Here is a 19431-nt window from a genome sequence, read left to right as displayed (position 1 = left end):
CAATACCGCATGATCACCAATATCGATCTTACCACACTTTTTACCTTTCAATCCTGTCAGACCCAAAATTGCCTTGGCTAGTCTCACAATCGGGTCCCTCCACATTTCTAAACAGCATGTTGTTGAAATATTTTAGACATGCGGCAGGATCATATTTGAAACGACGGAAGCAGGGAGGCTCCGGCCACGCGACCGCCCTCGCTTGATTCCCAGCCCTCCCTCTAGTAATATCACTGAATGTTCCCTTGTTGTTGTTTTTATGGCTGGGGACTGACATTCCATACACGTATATCCTCTTGACAAAGGGAAGTGACGTAACTTATTAAAAACGAGGTGTCTGGGTATGTATGACTCGGCTTCCGATGAGACAACCAAGGAGGCAGTTTGAAAACATACGACTGTGACTCCCGTGACCCAAGGTTATCGGGACGGTGACTCGACTGTGTGCTAGATTCAGTGCAGACATTTGATGTTGTCTACTAGTACGTTCTAAGAAGCGATCGAAAATGACGACAGAGGTTGTTGTTGAAAACTTTATTGCTGGTAAATATGTAGCAACGACTTCGCACATCGATAGCTTTGACCCATCTACGGGTGAGGTATGGGCCAAAATACCGAACAGCGGAGAAAATGATATTGATGAAGCTGTACAGGCTGCCAAAGTAGCGTTCAAAACGTGAGTTGTGTAAAATTAATTGCGCGCATAAATTTACATCCATGCGTATACTAATTGGGGTATGCAGGCCAGAAAAAGACCCAGAAAAAAGAACTTTCTGGTAAGGACGTTTTGTCTAAAGTGGTGTAAGTGTAAATGTGTACAAACAGACCCATTAAAAAGTAGGATGAGAACTAGACAACTAAAAAAACACCCCAAAAGTAAAAGAATTTAATTTTTCATCCTACATTGATTTGAAATATATATTGGTCTCGCACCTTATATCTCATTCTCACATTGTTGAAACAGTTAAATGTTGATTTTATGTAAGGATATTGCTAGTGTTATATTGCAGAGTGTGGTCAATATGAAATAGGAAATAACTCACATCAGTACCTGTTGATCCACTGAACATGGCATGCAGTATATGTACCTAGCCACATGATAAAGTGCACACTGTCGTCATTTCGAGCAGTGCACACGCTGCACTGTGAGGCCCAAAAGCTATGCTACTAGATGTATTTATTGATTTTGGGCATAATATTAGAACCCCTCATTGAAATCTTATTAATGTTACCATGGATACTTCTTTCATGGGGAGACAATGTAGATAGTTTTATACAATTTGTATAATTTGTTGCAATTTGAACTGTAGGCTTTACCATACAAGTCATTGTTTTGAAATAATGCAATTAAAGTTTCCAAGTGTCATGTCATGTCAGTTTCATTTCGAGCAGTCGAAATCAAAGCAACTAAGGAGAAAATTAAAAGAAAATGTTTTTGCTTGTTTGGGTGGGGGGGGGGGGGTACTCAACTTGGATGACTTGTGTAGAAGCAGACATTTATGACCTGGGTATCTCACGTAGAAAGTCTTGGATGTATTCAGACGTTACGGTTAATCGTGTAATAGTTCGCAAACTCGTGTAATCAGCCTTTTTATGGCCTCGATGTAGTTTAGAAGTTGCGAATCAATGTTTTAAATGTTAATTTTTTATCTGTGTGTGTATGTTTGTTTGTTTACTTGTTTATTTATTTGTGTTTTGTTTGTTTGTTTACTTGTTTGTTTGTATTTGTAAACAAAACTAACTGAGCCTAAGCTCCCTGTGCCTGTGCTCCCTCCCCCCTCCCCCCATCACAGTTGGTCTGTGCAATCAACAAGACTAAGTGCTCTGCTCAATGTTTTGTTCTCTGCATACAGATTTCATCACACAATCAGGATGAGGCTCTGCACAATGTTTTGCTTGCCTTGATTATAATTATTACAATAAAAAAATTGTTCTTTATCAATATTTTACTTGCCATGATTGCAGAGACTCTGTGCAATCAAAGTTGCTCTGCAAGCTGCAAGTATATGGTTTTTTCTCTCTGCGATCATAGAGGCTCCCACCATCAAAAAATTTACTCCACACAAAGATTTCTCTGTACAATGTTTAATTTACTATCTGCACACAATTTTCTCTCCGTACAAAGATGGTGGTAATGCGTAATGATTTTTCCACTCTGTGATCGTGAATATTGTCATTTATCTTGGTTATTTTTGTAAAGAGTTTCATAACATACAAATTGTATATTGTTGTGTCAGTGTAATAAGGTTGTATCTGCAATACAATACAATAGCAGATATGATCTTCTTGCACTGACACGACGATATATACATTGTTAGAAAGTTCTCAGTCAGATCTATAAGAGATATACTAAATAGTGACACAGATGACATTTCTGAATGCATCAGGAGTTGTTTTGTGTACAAAAACGTTGGGGAGATGATTCCATGTGTGTGGATCTAGAAAGAATACAAATGATAATTGTATTTGGAGGCTGATTTGTGATAGGCTAGTGGCATGTTTTCAGGTACACACTTAAAAGTAGATCAATCAAGGACATGTGACCTACTTTGATAAAAAAAAAACTAAAAACCTGATATCGTACATGCATAAATATATGGGACAAAGTCGAAGGTAAGTGGATGCCCCACACAATCACATGTTTATACATATTGTGCTGCGTGAATATTAGCCATAGTAGTGTAAATTATTGACCTGGCAATTATTTAGCCTCTATAGAGGCAATGTATTACATGATATCGTCAGTGTTTACCTCATGATAGAGAAAGCAGGCCAGTGTTAACACCATCCTTGCCATCCAGGACACAATGCTTGGCACATATGCTTTGTTCATCCCGTTATTGAGAAAGCACGGTGCTACCCTTGCCACCCAGGACACTATGCGTGGCACATTTCTGCCATGCTGTGTTCTCCCCACTATAGAGAAGCATGATACTAACACCGTCCTTGCCACCATGCTTGGCACATTTCTGCCATGCTCTGTTCTCCCCACTATATAAGAAAGCATGGTGTTAATACTGTCCTTGCCTCCCAGGACACATGCATGCTTGGCACATTTCTGCCGTGCTGTGTTCTCCCCACTATATACAAAGCATATTGTTAACACTGTCTTTGCCACCCAACCCACCATGCTTGGCAGGTTTCTACCATGCTTCAAAAGTGTTCTACCATCCTTGGTGAATGACAATATTATAATAATACTTTCAAATAAAGAGAAATCTCTGATCCCAATAGGGAACCTGCAATCCAGACTGAGCACGCTCAGATGCAAAGAACTATGGGATTATGTGTGATTATCATAATAACTTATCTCATGCTACTGATAAAATAAACCTCCCACACTGGTCAGGGTAAATATGAATTGATTATTATGTATGTATCAACATTGTTTACAATACTGATTAGCATTTATTATCACATTTCCCATGATGCAACATTAAACATGGCGTGTTTGCAAGTTCCCAATTGTCCATGTGTAATAAAGGTGTATGTATCGTTTCAATGTTGAAGACATGCATATTATATGCAGATCATTATGCAAATTACAATGTTATTGATATGTAAATTATGCTAGTATGTCCTGGTGAGAACACTGTATGCTATTGTAGAAATAGTAATTTGTAGTTTATATAATTTATTCAAAAAATTTTTTAAAGATTTTTTTTGCATGAAGTATACTAATGTAGTGTGTTGATTGAGTTAATTTAACCACCCCTATCCCACCCCTCCCCCACCCCTTCCACCCCATATACCCTAAGATGTCACTCTCTGGAATTGAAGATGGTCATGTATGCTATGAATTTCATGACAAAACATATTTTCAAGGATTTCTTTTTGTGCATAATTGTATGTAGTTAGAATGAACCAGCTATCATATTCAACTTTTTTTAAATTTCAGGTGGTCTGTGACTACTCCGGCAGAAAGATGTCGGATAATGAACAAAATAGCAGATGTATTGGAATCCCAGCTTGATGAGTTTGCCAAGGCAGAATCACGGGACCAAGGAAAGCCTGTGTCACTGGCCAGGACAGTGGACATTCCAAGAGCTGTGTACAACTTCAGATTCTTTTCTTCATCAATTTTATATAAGACCAACTGGTAAGTTAGATTTCATTCCTCTGTCTTTCTGTAAGGTGTAAACTGTTTGATATGTTCGTATGTGACTGAATTTATGGTAATTTGATGAAAAAAGGAAAACAGTTCTCATCACTTTCAAAGCCAGTTTTAATAGTCCACCATTGATAACAGAATGATCTGATCACAGTCATCTCCAAATAATGGTGACAATGGTCTTAGCGTATTGTAAAATCAGTCTGAAATTGTAGATTTTCCCAAATTAGAGTAAACCTTTACCAATATCAGCGACAAATTTGAGATTTGCTTTCCCACTTATTTTTATTCTGTGAGTAGAAACTTTCATTTGAAACTATGAATCCTGACTCTATGAACACACATTCTTGCATTGGTACATTTCTAGTTCAACTCTGATGGAAGACAGGGGGTGCCTGAACTATACAATGCAGATACCAATTGGTGTAGCAGGTCTTATTAGTCCATGGAATCTACCCCTATATCTATTGACCTTCAAGATTGCACCGTGTATTGCAGCTGGGAACACATGTGTTTGTAAACCTAGTGAAATGACATCAGTGACTGCATGGATGCTGGGAAAAGTACTCAATGAAGCAGGTTAGTGTGCTAAAATTAAAAATTGAAAGTTTCACATTTATAATAAATAATAATTTAATTTCTTAAAAAGTTCACCTACTATGTCTTAGTGCTCTTTACAATCCTAAAAATGTAGATACGTGGATAAAATGAGAAGTACATATTATTCCCCAATATTTTTTTCCATTCAGCCAATGAAAATATGGGTGACCTAAGGGACCCTTGTCACTACGAGTCACTACGAGTCACTAGATGAGTAGTGACAACCCTTAGGTCATGAGTTTTTTTCCAGGTGAATTAAAAACATTTGGGAATAATATAATTATACTATCACCAGTAATATGAACAAAAAATTAGGGAAAGAAATGGAAATTTTCAACATTTTGACTCACATATCGAACACAGGAGAATCAGTGACATAAACATGCGTTGTTGTGACATAGATGCGTGTTGTCGTGATGTAGAATGACCAGAGTATATATTCCATAATTTTTTGGTTAACCTGGTTTGTGCATGTTAAATATAATTACAACACTTTACATGGCTAAAATGATAAATATTTCAAAGTAAACAAGGCTAACATGACAACAATTTACATGAAACTACGTACGATTACAAAGTTTACAAGGCTAAAACGACAATATAATTTCCACAACCCCGTAGTGTTCCTTGAAAAGATAAGTGTTAAGTGTCTTTGGTACGGGTCCTAGGATTGGCTGTTGTATAAATTCAGATTCCATATTTTACATGTTGTAGGTTTACCACCAGGTGTTCAAGTGTTAACATTGTCTTTCGTACTGGTCCCAGGATTGGCTGTTGTTAAATTCAGATTCTGTATTTTAACATTTTGTAGGTTTACCACCAGGTGTTGTTAACATTGTGTTTGGTACGGGTCCCAGGATTGGCTATTGTTAAATTCAGATTCTATATTTTGCATTTTACAGGTTTACCACCAGGTGTTGTTAACATTGTCTTTGGTACGGGTCTTAGGATTGGGTGTTGTTAAATTCAGATTCCATATTTTGCATTTTACAGGTTTACCACCAGGTGTTGTTAACATTGTGTTTGGTACGGGTCCCAGGATTGGCTATTGTTAAATTCAGATTCTGTATTTTAACATTTTGTAGGTTTACCACCAGGTGTTGTTAACATTGTCTTTGGTACTGGTCCTAGGATTGGCTATTGTTAAATTCAGATTCTATATTTTGCATTGTACAGGTTTACCACCAGGTGTTGTTAATATTGTATTTGGTACTGGCCCTAGAGCTGGTAGTGCCTTGGTAAAACACTCTGATGTACCGATGATCTCTTTTACTGGTAGTACAATGACAGCTGAGAAGATACGACAAGATAGTGCTCCTTACTGTAAGAAATTGTCTTTAGAGGTAAGATGATCAATTTACATGTGAATATAATTAGATATTATCATTTATTATAACCACTCAATACAAACTGTGGCAGCTGATGACCTGTGATGTCACTTTTACATATTTATGATTATTATAAAAGGTTGCTATATTTGTATTTCCTATCATCGATAGTCAATTTTCCACTCCCAAGATGCATTGCATGAGAATCCACTTCACTTACGTTGTTATACTTAGGTTTGTTTTATCTTTTATGACATTTGAAATTATAACATTTTCATCATGAAATGACTTTAATTGTGAGTGATTTTATAGAACCAAGACTAAACACCATCAATGACAGAGAAGGTTTTTACTGGTAAACATGACATTCACAAGCCATTAATGGTCCAAGTGCAACAAACCCGCGGGCTTGCCTGACGAAAACGGGTGTCATAAAAGTTGTTTGCATCTCTAAAGCTGTTTGTAGTGTTACTTATAATAGCCTAATAAATTGATAACAACTGATATAAGACGGAGATAAGGTTTGCCTCAATTGACCCACTCCTTAGAAATGATCTTACGCTGTGAACTACACTGTTTACTTGTGTTATGTAAGAGCCCATCATCACATGTGTAAATATTGGTACTCTTTGATAACAAGTGGACTTGCTTCTTTAATGGCTTGTCCCAGTAATGACCTTGGGTACGGTCGGGTGACAATCAGCCCCATATGACTAGTACGTATAAAAACCCCTTCACATACAGAATACATGGCGTTGTATGGAGAGATGAACATTGCATCTTGAAAACGGCAACAGGTCTATTAATCTATTAGTACTGTGAATGTAAAAAATTCATTTTTCAAGATAAGATACGTTTTAATTATTTTTTTTAGCTTGGTGGAAAGAACCCATGTATTGTGTTTGATGATGTCAAACTGGACGAGTGTGTAGCAACCACTGTCAAATCTTGCTTTGCCAACCAAGGTGAAATCTGTCTCTGCAACAGTAGACTCTTTGTACAAAAGGGTATCTATGATACATTCTTGGAGAAATTCATAGAAGGAGCCAGGTGAGCCCCAACTTGACATATTGTTCATTTTAACCAGGTGCTATTTCATCTCCGTCCAATCTCAGCTCAGTTGTTAATTTCATTCATCAAAGTCACACTCAATGAAGTGATATGTGTCAAATACTATTCCCCCATATTCATCCTTTGTTCACCTAAGGAAAATACATTCACCTAAGGGGCCTTGTCACTACAAGTCGAAAAAACCCAGAGTTACTGACAAAATCCTTAGGTCACGAGTATTTTCTGGCTGAATGAAGAAAAATATTGGGAATGATATAATTGTAATAATGATGTTTGGCCAGCTGGTAATTTGAACAAAAACTGTGTAGTTGCTTCAAACTAAATTCCAAAGAAGGTAACTTTATGTCTACTAGTAGACTCTCTCACAGTCCTCAGAGCTTCGCATTACTCGCGAAAACACGGAGCCTCGCAGTCACACGTCGACAAATCGTTATCTCTATGTGGTCGATGAGGGCGCACAGTACAAGGATATTCGAGTACTGTTATATAGAATATGATATCAGTACATACAAAATAACTCGTTTAGCTTTAGGACTGTGAGAGAGTCTACTCAACTAGCTGGTATTATTATTATTAGCGTGATCATGAATTGCCACTACTCTGATCTAGTCCACAACTTGAGTTGAGTTATGTCATCATACTGTGTACTTGCAGAAAGGTGAAAGTAGGAGCACCATACGAGGACACCACCAATATGGGTGCTCTTGTCAGCAAAGAACACCTGGCAAAGGTCAAAGGTTATGTCAACATTGCTGTCACTGAAGGTGGAACAATCCATTGTGGTGATAGGGTGGATGAAAAGCCAGACTTACCAGAAAAACACAAAGAGGTATTGGATTCAAGTTCTCATACTGACTGAAACTTTGTTTTCTGTATGAAAACAGTTGTACTTGAAGATTAATTTTTTAGATCTTTCAAATTATAGTAACTTCTTATATACCATTCATGTGGAGACTGGATTGAAATGAATGTATCTTGCCATTAGAACTAGGTTGAGTAGAAGTTAGAATGTAAGGTAAGGGGCCAACAATAAGTAATGGACCATCAATTATGGAAACTGGTGCATGGTAAACATAATTCCTGTGAGGTTGAGGTGGGGGGGGGGGGAGTGAAGGGGGAGGGGTTTGTTGTAGTGGTAGCAATTTAATCTTTTTGTTTTTTCTACCTCAAAATTACAATAAGGAAATTGAATTAGACATTAAATGAAATATAGTACCAATAGTGTTTAATAACTTTTTTAGGAAGAGGGAGAACATTTCAGAATTTAAACTATTTTCCTTTGATTTGCCACAAGGGTTATTTCATGAAACCAACTGTAGTGTCAGGCCTGGGTGATAAATCACGTTGTATGCAGGAGGAAATCTTTGGTCCTGTGGTTTGCATCACACCATTTGACTCCGAGGAGGAGGTAAGCTTATACCTAGGTTGTAATAAACACTCAAGTAATATAACTCTACTGTGTGCCACAATCATTTTAATATTACATTCATATTAAGTATTTAAAAAAAATACTGTTTCAATTCTCGTTACCTGAAATAGAATTTTACCGTCCAGTCACATCATAAAAATAAATATCATTCAATTTCTTTGCCGACACATTACTAAAGGTGTGCATGAGAATAAGTCAACCTTCTTGTTCTATTTTAACTCTCTACCTAGTCTAGTCGCTGTACGGTATTGTTATGATTTACACCTCCACTCACGTATAGTCAAAGTCATTACTCTAGAAATCCTGAGATGCATGAGATGCAATTTAAAATTCATCCACAGCCACCCATGCAGTCATTAACATCATGTCTTTGTTAATCAGTCACAGAATTCTAACCAATAACACAGTCCCTCATAAAGGTAGTGTTTATTGGGGAGTTATGTAATGTCTAAATATGGTATGTTTGTCAGCTCTTGTACAATGTTTGACTAGAATGTAAACAATGTTAGTGGTGCAAAGCAAGTAAATAGTTTTTGACTAGAGTGTAAACAATGTTAGTGGTGCAAAGTAAGTAAATAGTTTTTGACTAGAGTGTAAACAATGTTAGTGGTGCAAAGTAAGTAAATAGTTTTTGACTAGAGTGTAAACAATGTTAGCAGTACAAAGCAAGTAAATAGTCATTGACTAGAGTGTCAACAATGTTAGCAGTGTAAAGTAAGTAAATAGTCATTGACTAGATTGTAAACAATGTTAGCAATGTAAAGCAAGTAAATAGTTGTGTTAGAATTTTACAAAAAGGTGATATTTGTAAAACTTCTTGTCTTTGTATCCCAGGTAATACAGAGAGCCAATGATGTCAAGTATGGATTGGCAGCCTGTGTGTGGAGCAGTGATGTTGGAAGAACACACAGAGTTGCACAGAAACTACATGTAAGTCTGTAATAATGAAATAGAGCATATTTTAGATGTGCTGTCTGTGTCAGTTATAGGAAAGATAAAAGATTCTATAGTTTTGCCACTGGGGGCGCTATTGAAATAAAATTTTCAATCCAAAGTATAGACCAAAGTGGCTTCATAGAATTTACATGTAAGTGACCAGTAATAAAAAACAGCATGTTCAGATCTGCTAGCTAGCATGGTATGTTTGTCGCAGTATGGCATAGGCCATTTTATCGGTAAGACAAAAGAAGCTGTAGGATTGCCACTGGGGGCGCTATTGAAATCATATTTCAATCGCGTGTCTATGTAGACATGAAACATTCTGCATTTAAGGATATTTTTTATCATCCTTTAAGGATATTTTTATCATCCTTTCACTGTAGTACAGGACAGTATGGATGCCAGGCTACAAATAGCCATGCTATACTGTAGAAAGGGACAGTATGTATTCTACTACAAATATTGTAGAATACGACAGTATGGCTTTCAGTGTACAAATAGCATTATAAATATATACATGTATAAATAAATATAACAGGACAGGGTGAATACATTGATTGATTGATTTATTGATTGATTGATTGATTGATTGATTGATTGATTGATTGATTGATATTTTGCAAACTTTAGGCTGGCACTGTTTGGGCAAATTGTTGGTTTGTCCGTGATCTCAATATGCCATTTGGTGGAATGAAGTCCTCTGGATTAGGCCGGGAAGGGGCCAAAGATTCCATGGAATTCTATACGGAAGAAAAGGTGATCTGTATCAAGACTTGAACTAGATGGATAAAGATTGAACATGATGGCACAGTTCTTTTATCGCAGAGGGATTGTGATTAAAATAGTATGCACCTTAGAAATAATCATCTTAGACATCTGTCACTTTCTTCAAGAAAACTGAAATACATTCCTAATTTAGTAAATCAAGAGAGAAAAAGCTACTTTTGTGCAAAAACAGAATTGTTGACATTTTACTTGTGTTGTGATGTTCTAAGATTTGACCCCCTAGTATGATTTAAAATAGCATGTTTGGTAGAAGGATTTGACTCCCTAGTAGCATGTTTGGTATGATTTGGCCCTCTAGAATGTTTGGTAGCATAATTTGACTCCCTAGTAGCATGTTTGGTAGTATGAGTTGGCCCTCTACTAGCATGTTTGGTAGTATGATTTGACTCCCTAGTAACATGTTTGGTAGTATGATTTGACTCCCTAGTAGCACACTTGGTAGTATAATTTGACTCCCTAGTAGCACACTTGGTAGTATGATTTGACTTTAGTAGCACACTTGGTAGCATAATTTGACTCCCTAGTAGCACACTTGGTAGTATGATTTGACTCCCTAGTAGCATGCTTGGTAGTATGATTTGACTCCCTAGTAACATGTTTGGTAGTGTGATTTGACTCCCTAGTAGCACACTTGGTAGTATAATTTGACTCCCTAGTAGCACACTTGGTAGTATGATTTGACTCTCTAGTAGCACACTTGGTAGTATGATTTGACTCCCTAGTAGCATGCTTGGTAGTATGATTTGATTCCCTAGTAGCATGCTTGGTAGTATGATTTGACTCCCCAGTAACATGTTTAGTAGTATGATTTGACTCCCTAGTAGCACACTTGGTAGTATGATTTGACTCCCTAGTAACATGTTTAGTAGCATGATTTGACTCCCTAGTAGCACACTTGGTAGTATGATTTGACTCCCTAGTAGCACACTTGGTAGTATGATTTGACTCCCTAGTAGCACACTTGGTAGTATGATTTGACTCCCTAGTAGCATGCTTGGTAGTATGATTTGACTCCCTAGTAACATGTTTGGTAGTATGATTTGACTCCCTAGTAGCATGCTTGGTAGTATGATTTGACTCCCTAGTAACATGCTTGGTAGTATGATTTGACTCCCTAGTAGCATGCTTGGTAGTATGATTTGATTCCCTAGTAGCATGCTTGGTAGTATGATTTGACTCCCCAGTAACATGTTTAGTAGTATGATTTGACTCCCTAGTAGCACACTTGGTAGTATGATTTGACTCCCTAGTAGCACACTTGGTAGTATGATTTGACTCCCTAGTAGCATGCTTGGTAGTATGATTTGACTCCCTAGTAACATGTTTGGTAGTATGATTTGACTCCCTAGTAGCATGCTTGGTAGTATGATTTGACTCCCTAGTAACATGCTTGGTAGTATGATTTGACTCCCTAGTAGCATGCTTGGTAGTATGATTTGACTCCCTAGTAACATGTTTGGTAGTGAACCAATAGTAGTTATACACTGTATCTGTTTCATTCATTCATTGAATAATAATACAAACAAAAAGACTGCCAAAATAAAGTTAAAATTTATATTTACAAACTATGCAATAAAATTTAGTGGAGTAACTTTGTTTTTATCAAACCCAGTGATAAATCTTCACCTTTCAATTTTCAACAAAACCCCATTGAAATATTTAATAATTGTGTATTTTTTTTAAATTAAGCTAAGTAGTAGGGGTAGGTTAAAGTTTAAGTTAGGCTCCTTAGCATGGGCTGGACAAACACGAAAAACAGACTGACACAAGGGTATTTTAAGTGATGACCAGAAACAATTCTTTTTTTGTGTGTGCCTAATATACCTAATTTCCAAGAACACAATATGTAGTGTAAATTAATCAAAACTTAGTCTGTAGATGTTGAGGCTGATGAAATAGATACTGGCTACAACTGTGACATTTTTTTTTCATCAAGTAACCAAAGATGAATGTATATTGAAAGACATTATAGCTGTTAATTAGTGGCTGATGGTATCCGTACACAGTGTAGTGATAGTTTGAAATCTAGAGCAGAAGCCTGGTTTTAAATCTTTTTCGTGTTAGTTTTGACTTGTCTTGATACCTATATATGGTAGTGGTCTTTGAATATTCAATAACAAGTGAGGTTATACAGTCACAGAGATTGCCATGAATTATTTTATGGTGTGTTCTGTGAATGGTTATTTTTTGTGTATAAATTCAATGGAGGCACTAATTTTAGCATCTGTTATGTAATATACAAAGTCATTACATTTTCACGCCGTGTTATGTGTACAGCTACACACTGGTTTACCTGTTTGTGATTTAATACACCTCATGGTGAACAATTTTGAGAAGTAAGTCATTATATGACTGAAAGCAATTTCAAGAAATGGTCAAGTTGCAGCTAATGCAGCTAATGTAGAATCTCTCACAGTCCTAAGAGCTTCATATTGCTGAAAAGGGTTGTTTTGTATGTATTGATTTCTACCACATAATTGTACTATTGATGTGTTACTGCAAAGCTTGGGGCTTCACGATAAGATGGATCGTCGCAGTAACACGTCAATAAATGGTTAGCCTGATGTGGCCAATGAGGGCACAGTACAAGGATATTAATTTAAAGTACAATTATGCAGTTGATATCTTTACATACAAAACAACCCTTTTAACAATGCGAAGCGCCAAGGACTGTGAGAGAGTTTGCAGCTAGTGAAGCTATTCTCCTTTCAACTTGGGCAGGCAGTTTGCTAAAATGATCATGTGAATTGCTAACCACACAGTGAAATTGCTTTTTATGTTGGTGTGTAATTTACTGAATCAACAAGGATGTTAATATTAATTCCACTGTTTTGTAATTTCTATGGTTTATGAAACAGATTTTTTGAAAAATATTAATTTATTTTATTCTATGTATGAATGGGAAATATTTTGTAACTGTAGTTTCATAGATTTAAAAAAAATGGTTTTATCTATATCTTTATTTTGGGTCATGATTCCTTCAAGTGAGTTCTTGCCAGTTTTCAAGTGTTGTCATAGTAACAGATAGGGGCTTATAGATTTTAATGAGGTCGCAGTCAGATATGGTGAGGAATGTAAAATATTTAAAATCAAGCAATAAAGTTTGATGATTCTGCCGAATAATTTAATCTGAAGTGACTCTCCTTGCTTTCATTCACTGTTCATTAGACATTAATTTATTTTAACACCTTTTAATCTTGGATTATCCTTCCTGGCGGAGACAAAAAGTTTAACCTGGAATATATAGCAAGGTATAGGTGGAAGATATACTACTATCTGCTATCAATCAATCACATACTAAAAGCAAGGAGGAGTGCAGAAACATTTCATTTTCAAATGAAAAGGTTCCCAACAGTAAGGATTCCAAATTTGGAGAAGTGTGTTTTGATGAGTGCAGGCTGAGGGTGGGGGTGGGGGTACTTCTATAAGAAGGTGAATTGAAATGTACTGCCCAAATGGGCCCCTCTTTCACAAAAATACCTAAATATCTAACTATGGGTCTATTTAGTCTTAAATATCCCTAAATATGGAGCCGACACGCGTGTACCTATTTCATACTTAATATTTTCTCAATTGTCAGGTAAAAGGTAAATTTGCCTTCAAAAAATCAAAGACATTGTGTCCACTTCGAAGTGTCCAATCTAGCAGTGACTCTGTCAAGCATATAGTAAGGTGTCCACAGCTGATAGGACCTACATGGCACCCCCAACGGTGGGAATATCCTTATGCATGGGTCTGCAGTGTTAGGAGTACCTTATATGGGTCTGTTTCACGCCGAAAAACTTAGATATTTGTAGTTGTTTGGGTCCTGGGGGGCACACACCTGAGTACCCTCATCCCAACCTGGGGGGTGGGGGGGGGGGGGCACACACACCTGAGTACCCTCATCCCAACCTGGGGGGGCACACACCTGTGTAAAATTTATCTGAGTACCCTCATCCCACCCCTACCCGAATGCTGGTGATAAAGATAGTGAGAAGACAAATTTAATTTGATGTTTCAATTGCAATTTTATTTACACTGAAAAGACCTTCACACATATACACATTTTTGAAGTGGTAGTAAATAAGTGCTGTATTAAAGACATTGGATGACATTGTACAAATCAGTCATTAAGACATAACAATACAGTACAATACATTATATTACTATGTTTCCATAGGTATTACTTTCATACAAGAAATTTTATGTCAGGAAATTTGAAAAAGAATAAAACTCGATTTGGCGCCCTGAATGTCCGACTTAATTTGACATTGCTAAAAAAACGACAGATTACTTGTGACTATAATGTGCTGTACCGCAATAAACGGGCCGCCACATCATCACCACTTTCTCCACTGAAAATAATGTATGGTGTAGTGTTCAAATATATGAGGTACATAAGCTTTGATTGGGTTATATAGCTTCAGTGTAAGGATAAACTGTCATTGTAAAGGGCTATTGTAAATTGAGTGCTATTAATGAAATTATACCTTGCTAACTGAGGGGGCTATCATTGGAAAGGGCTATTGTAAATTGAGTGGTATTAATGAAATTATACCTTGCTAACTGAGGGTGCTGTCATTGGAAAGGGCTATTGTAAATTGAGTGGTATTATTGAAATTATACCTTGCCAACTGAGGGCGCTGTCATTGAAAATGACTATTTTAACCTGTAGAGTGATATTGGAAAGGTCTATGAGTGTATCACTGAACATTTTAGGTTGATTGCTGTACAGTTTTATTTGGATCATAGAGTACAATAAACAATGATGTATGCCCCCCCCCCCCCCCCCCCCCCCCCAATACCCACCAAATATTGCCTATATTTACAAGTTCCTTGCCAGGTGGAGAAATGTTGTGAGTATAAACAATACTACATGCTATATTTCTGACAATATCTCACCTGCCAATGACAAGAATATACTTTGAAAAGAAAATACCTAAGAAATATATACCTAATACCTAAGAAAATACCTTGAACCACAACTTTCTAAACTTTTGAAAAAAATGAAATTGACACATAATCATTACAATACAGTTGCGAGTACCGAATTCTAAATATACGTAAGTTTATAATATAACATTAGACTATGATTTGCATCTGGTAACAGCTCATATAAAACTACTTCCAAATGAACAAAAATATAGATATACAGAAATGTATGTACTAGTTTTATCTGTCAACTAATAGTTTAAAAAAAAATACTGAAGTGTAAGGTTATAAAGAGATGACCCAAAGTAAATGTACAGTCAATCAGACCTCTCCTGAAAGCTGAAAGGGGTACAGTCTGTAACATTTTTGTCTTTTGGTGGGTTCATCACAAAACCATGTCTCAGTCACTGAAGCAATCTGGATATTATTCATTGTACAAGTTCAATGACTGTAATTCGTCCACTTTTTTGACCTATGACTTCATAGTAGATAATTGGATGTCAGAGACTGAGCTCTGCTTTCATTATTAATCTTTTGGAGATGACTGATCTTGGCAAAGACAGCAAAATATGTCATCTTTCCAGGGTTAAGTAGTGCAGTCATTAATTGGTATATGCCTCTGTTTGTATTTACCAGCTGAAGGTCAGCCTCTATATGTGGCATAAATTAAGAGTTCTCAGTGTTTGCTAAAAGAACTTAACCTTGACAATGAAGCTGTGTTGATGATTACACTGTTTATGCAATAATGAATGTTCATGGACTCTGGCTTCATACTAAATGAAAATTTCTACTCGCAGCCCAACAACCCATTGTAGTACACCCGTCGATGCTGATGAGACATCAGCAGAAATGTGTGATTCGCTCCCAAGTAATGATTTTTTTCACTCTTTGACGAATTTTTCACATACATTGTTTAAGTTGAACAGGACCATTCTGCTGTATACTAATGAAGACATCCTAACAGGTGTGTAGAATTTGTGAACTTGAAGTTGACCCCTTCTTTGTAAGGAAAGTAGAAACAAAAAACTTTCAAACCTGGATATCGTCTTGATTGCAGTGAATTATTTCACAGAAACCAGTCTGCTAGAATCTATGGACATTTTAACACACTCAGGACTGCTTATACGGCACAAACCACCCCCAAAATAACTTTCAAATAGCTTTTTACAGGAGCTCTGTTTCAGGGGCTGCCAGTACACATAGACAAGGCATGTGCACTACAGCGCCACCTATCGGAGATATTTTACAAACTTTCGTTTTTCAGGAAAATTGGTCCTAGAGGTACAGCTGCAGATTGTGACACTGTTAAACCAGTGTTCTATACACACACACATAGTAATAAGTGATTTTACAAATTGACAAGTTTCTACAGCATTGAGATCGACATACATGTACAGAGAACAAATTGCTTCACAAGTAAAATTTCTTTACAGGCAATTGAGTCATCTTCACATATTGTGAAAAATATTGCATTAATTTTACAACACATACAGTATTATATATTATTAATCATACTTAATATTTCAGAAATGTGTAATTTTCCATCAAATATTTACAATTTAAGTGTGAATTGTAACTTTTACAATGATATGTTTGTGTATAGATATCATTTTTAATAGTAGTACACTTTATTTGATTCTCATACAATTGTATATACATGCAAGCAGAAATGTGCAAATCCTTGGTTAAATTTACATATACATATATATATATATATTTACCAATAAATAATCTGTGTTTTCTGTAGTTAGGACAGTCTGTAAGATACGACATTCGTGTCACGCTATCAGTGGTGAAGTAAGTTGACTGATGTATGAGGGCGCCCAGACATGGCATACCTTACAGGCTATGGTTATGGATAGCATATTGTGGAGTATTTTGAGATGATTTGTTACTTAGAAGTATGGACAGTTTGTGTCGAACTGTTACATAGTATTGTACGGGTACCTTTTCAACTCTTGCAGTAAATGTACCATTTTTGCAAACTATAGCCATTTTTCTGCTCTCACAGAAAAAATACCATTCTTGCAAGACAATAATTTGTTGGTCTTACAACAATGGAAGGAACATTTAACATACCCCCACCCCCACCCCCACCCCCACCACCACCCCACGCCAAGGTAATATATGCATGGTGAAATGCAAACCTTACACTTTTTCTGTCAGTTACTTTGTTCAAGAAAACTCAAACACAATTTCAGTGAAAAAATAAAGAAAAATAATCAAGGTCACCATGTAATTTTTTGTAATCATATCAATATTATATCAATATTTAACTATTTTAGAATCCAAAATGGCTGCCAAACACGGTATTAATTCTGAAAATCACATAAGAAATACACCTTATCCAGATTCTAAGAACCATATACTCTCAAAACACCCCAACTTTAAACTGCACTTCTGTAAGGATTTTTCCATCCCATTCTCCATTTGTAAAAACAATAAAGTCAAACATGCGTGTATTTTCTCACTGCAGAATATGTTTGCTGTTCAAAATGAATGCAACAAAAACATGATACTGTCGACGAAACATACACAGAGGACTAGTGAGTGGTCACTAATTAGAACAATGAAAATTGTTTTGCCTCAAAAAATCAGTTACCAATCCGTAAATTTTTCCTCTATGTTATACTTTCATGTATATTATAAACATAGAATTTTCTTGAAATATAGATAATAAACAAAGTAGCTAGCATATCTGTTGTTGAAAGAGGGATAAATCTGGTAGATTTAAATCAAAATTTGTACCAAAATTGTAAGTTTATCACATGCCTATCAAATGACAAGACCTGATTTTAATCAAAACGACTGCAAAGAAAATGTCTGACTTTATCAGCGTCATAAAATGAGAATGAGACAGTGTCATAAAATCCACATCTATGATCACAATCATTTACAATTCTTTTACGAGAAGAATGAATAAAAGTATTTACACAGATTTTCAGAAATTACTAGTATTAGTTTCCAAGTTTTCTCCACTCGTTGCATGGTAGAGAAAACTAACGTGAAGATTTTACTATCAATTTTGGTGTGATCCTCACGAAAGCTAAATGTAACCATCCAGGCATTTCACTGATTGAATACATGTCAGATAGAGTTTTCTGCTTTTTCTTCCCTGGGTTGTTTTCCAGACTATGCACATTTATTTTGCATTTGAACATGTCCATATATATGTCTGCAACTTCAAATAACTACGACACCAGAGTGCACTCATAAATAGTATAATTACAGTCAAACCTCGTTTGTACAAATAGCTTAGAACGAGGGAATTCAGTTCGTTATATCCGTATTTCGTTATAACTGTACCTTCGACTAATGTTTGTTGTAACTGGGGTTTCATTATAAGCGAGTTTGTACTAACGAGGTTCAACTGTACTTACTATTGTAGCAACCATATCATACTGTGTTGTAAGACTACTATTACCAGACAAGAACTTGAACTACGAAGTGTGTGCACCCTGGTGTTTATAATGCTAATATTATCTCTAAGTTTTAGTGAAATTTCAACAATGTTTGCCACTGTTGTGGTGAGACAAACTTGGAAACTACTACAAGTAATTCGTTCTTCATTCTATCTTCTCTGAAAGAACTCTAAAATTGAAGTTATCATAAGTAAGGTGCAGCTATATACAGTAAGTACTATTAAAATGATATTTTCCAGAAAGTCAAGTAGCTTAACTGCTTTTTAAACCAATCTAAAACATTTATTTTAATTTATTCAACTGACTTCAAGGACAGAAACACCAATGCTATAACAACCTAAGGGGTTTAGTTGACTTTCGTCTTCAGTAATAGACTGCTTCAGACAAGTATGCACAACAACAGTAACTTAAGGGGTTTACAGAATGTACTGACATGTCACATTCTGACCACTGATGGCGCTCTTCAATCCAATTATATCTTTGGAACAGTTTGGCAATTTTACTACACACCACTAATACACATAACCTCAGCATATGTGGGTGTCATTTTGTTTCAGTTTTTTTTTTACCAATGTGACTTTTGTGTGTTGCCACCATAACATACATGTAAGTTAGTTTGTCAATTCTTTTCTCTAAATCACTAGTATGACTTTCATAAATCTTCACTTCTATTTCCTTTCGGAATGTTCAATGATTCTTTGACAAAAATTTTATTAAATTGGAATTTTAACCATGTGGTCATTACTTTATAGCTGACCCAACTGAGGCAGTGGTGAAGCGTAGTGTAAAGGGAGCCACCAGTGGTCAGATTGTACTAAAATATGTATTGAT

At 36.1% G+C, this 19431-nt stretch overlaps 1 protein-coding gene across 2 annotated transcripts; it reads left to right on the top strand.

The window, feature by feature from the left end:
* The first annotated feature begins 364 nt into the window (after positions 1-364).
* LOC144444473 (2-aminomuconic semialdehyde dehydrogenase-like) lies at positions 365-13375 on the top strand. Of its 2 annotated transcripts, none has more exons than XM_078133899.1 (9): positions 365-676; positions 3899-4099; positions 4479-4690; positions 5888-6054; positions 6914-7089; positions 7765-7939; positions 8405-8518; positions 9374-9469; positions 10109-13375. In XM_078133899.1, the coding sequence occupies exons 1-9, from the start codon at positions 507-509 to the stop codon at positions 10253-10255; spliced, it is 1458 nt and encodes a 485-aa protein (XP_077990025.1). In that variant the 5' UTR covers positions 365-506; the 3' UTR covers positions 10256-13375. The 2 variants fall into 2 exon arrangements, with proteins under 2 accessions (XP_077990025.1, XP_077990026.1); XM_078133900.1 differs by having other exon boundaries at positions 497-543.
* The last annotated feature ends 6056 nt before the right edge of the window (positions 13376-19431 follow it).

Source organism: Glandiceps talaboti, chromosome 13 (genome assembly GCF_964340395.1).
Source record: "Glandiceps talaboti chromosome 13, keGlaTala1.1, whole genome shotgun sequence".
Classification (NCBI taxonomy): Eukaryota; Metazoa; Hemichordata; class Enteropneusta; family Spengelidae; genus Glandiceps; species Glandiceps talaboti.
This window is presented reverse-complemented; position numbering and strand designations above follow the sequence as displayed.

Excerpts from the sequence above, each read along its gene's own strand:
- LOC144444473 (XM_078133899.1), top strand. The coding sequence starts at position 507 with ATGACGACAGAGGTTGTTGTTGAAAACTTTATTGCTGGTAAATATGTA. Across the intron at positions 677-3,898 it reads GCCAAAGTAGCGTTCAAAAC|GTGGTCTGTGACTACTCCGG; the intron begins GTGAGTTGTGTA and ends TTTAAATTTCAG. Across the intron at positions 7,940-8,404 it reads TACCAGAAAAACACAAAGAG|GGTTATTTCATGAAACCAAC; the intron begins GTATTGGATTCA and ends ATTTGCCACAAG.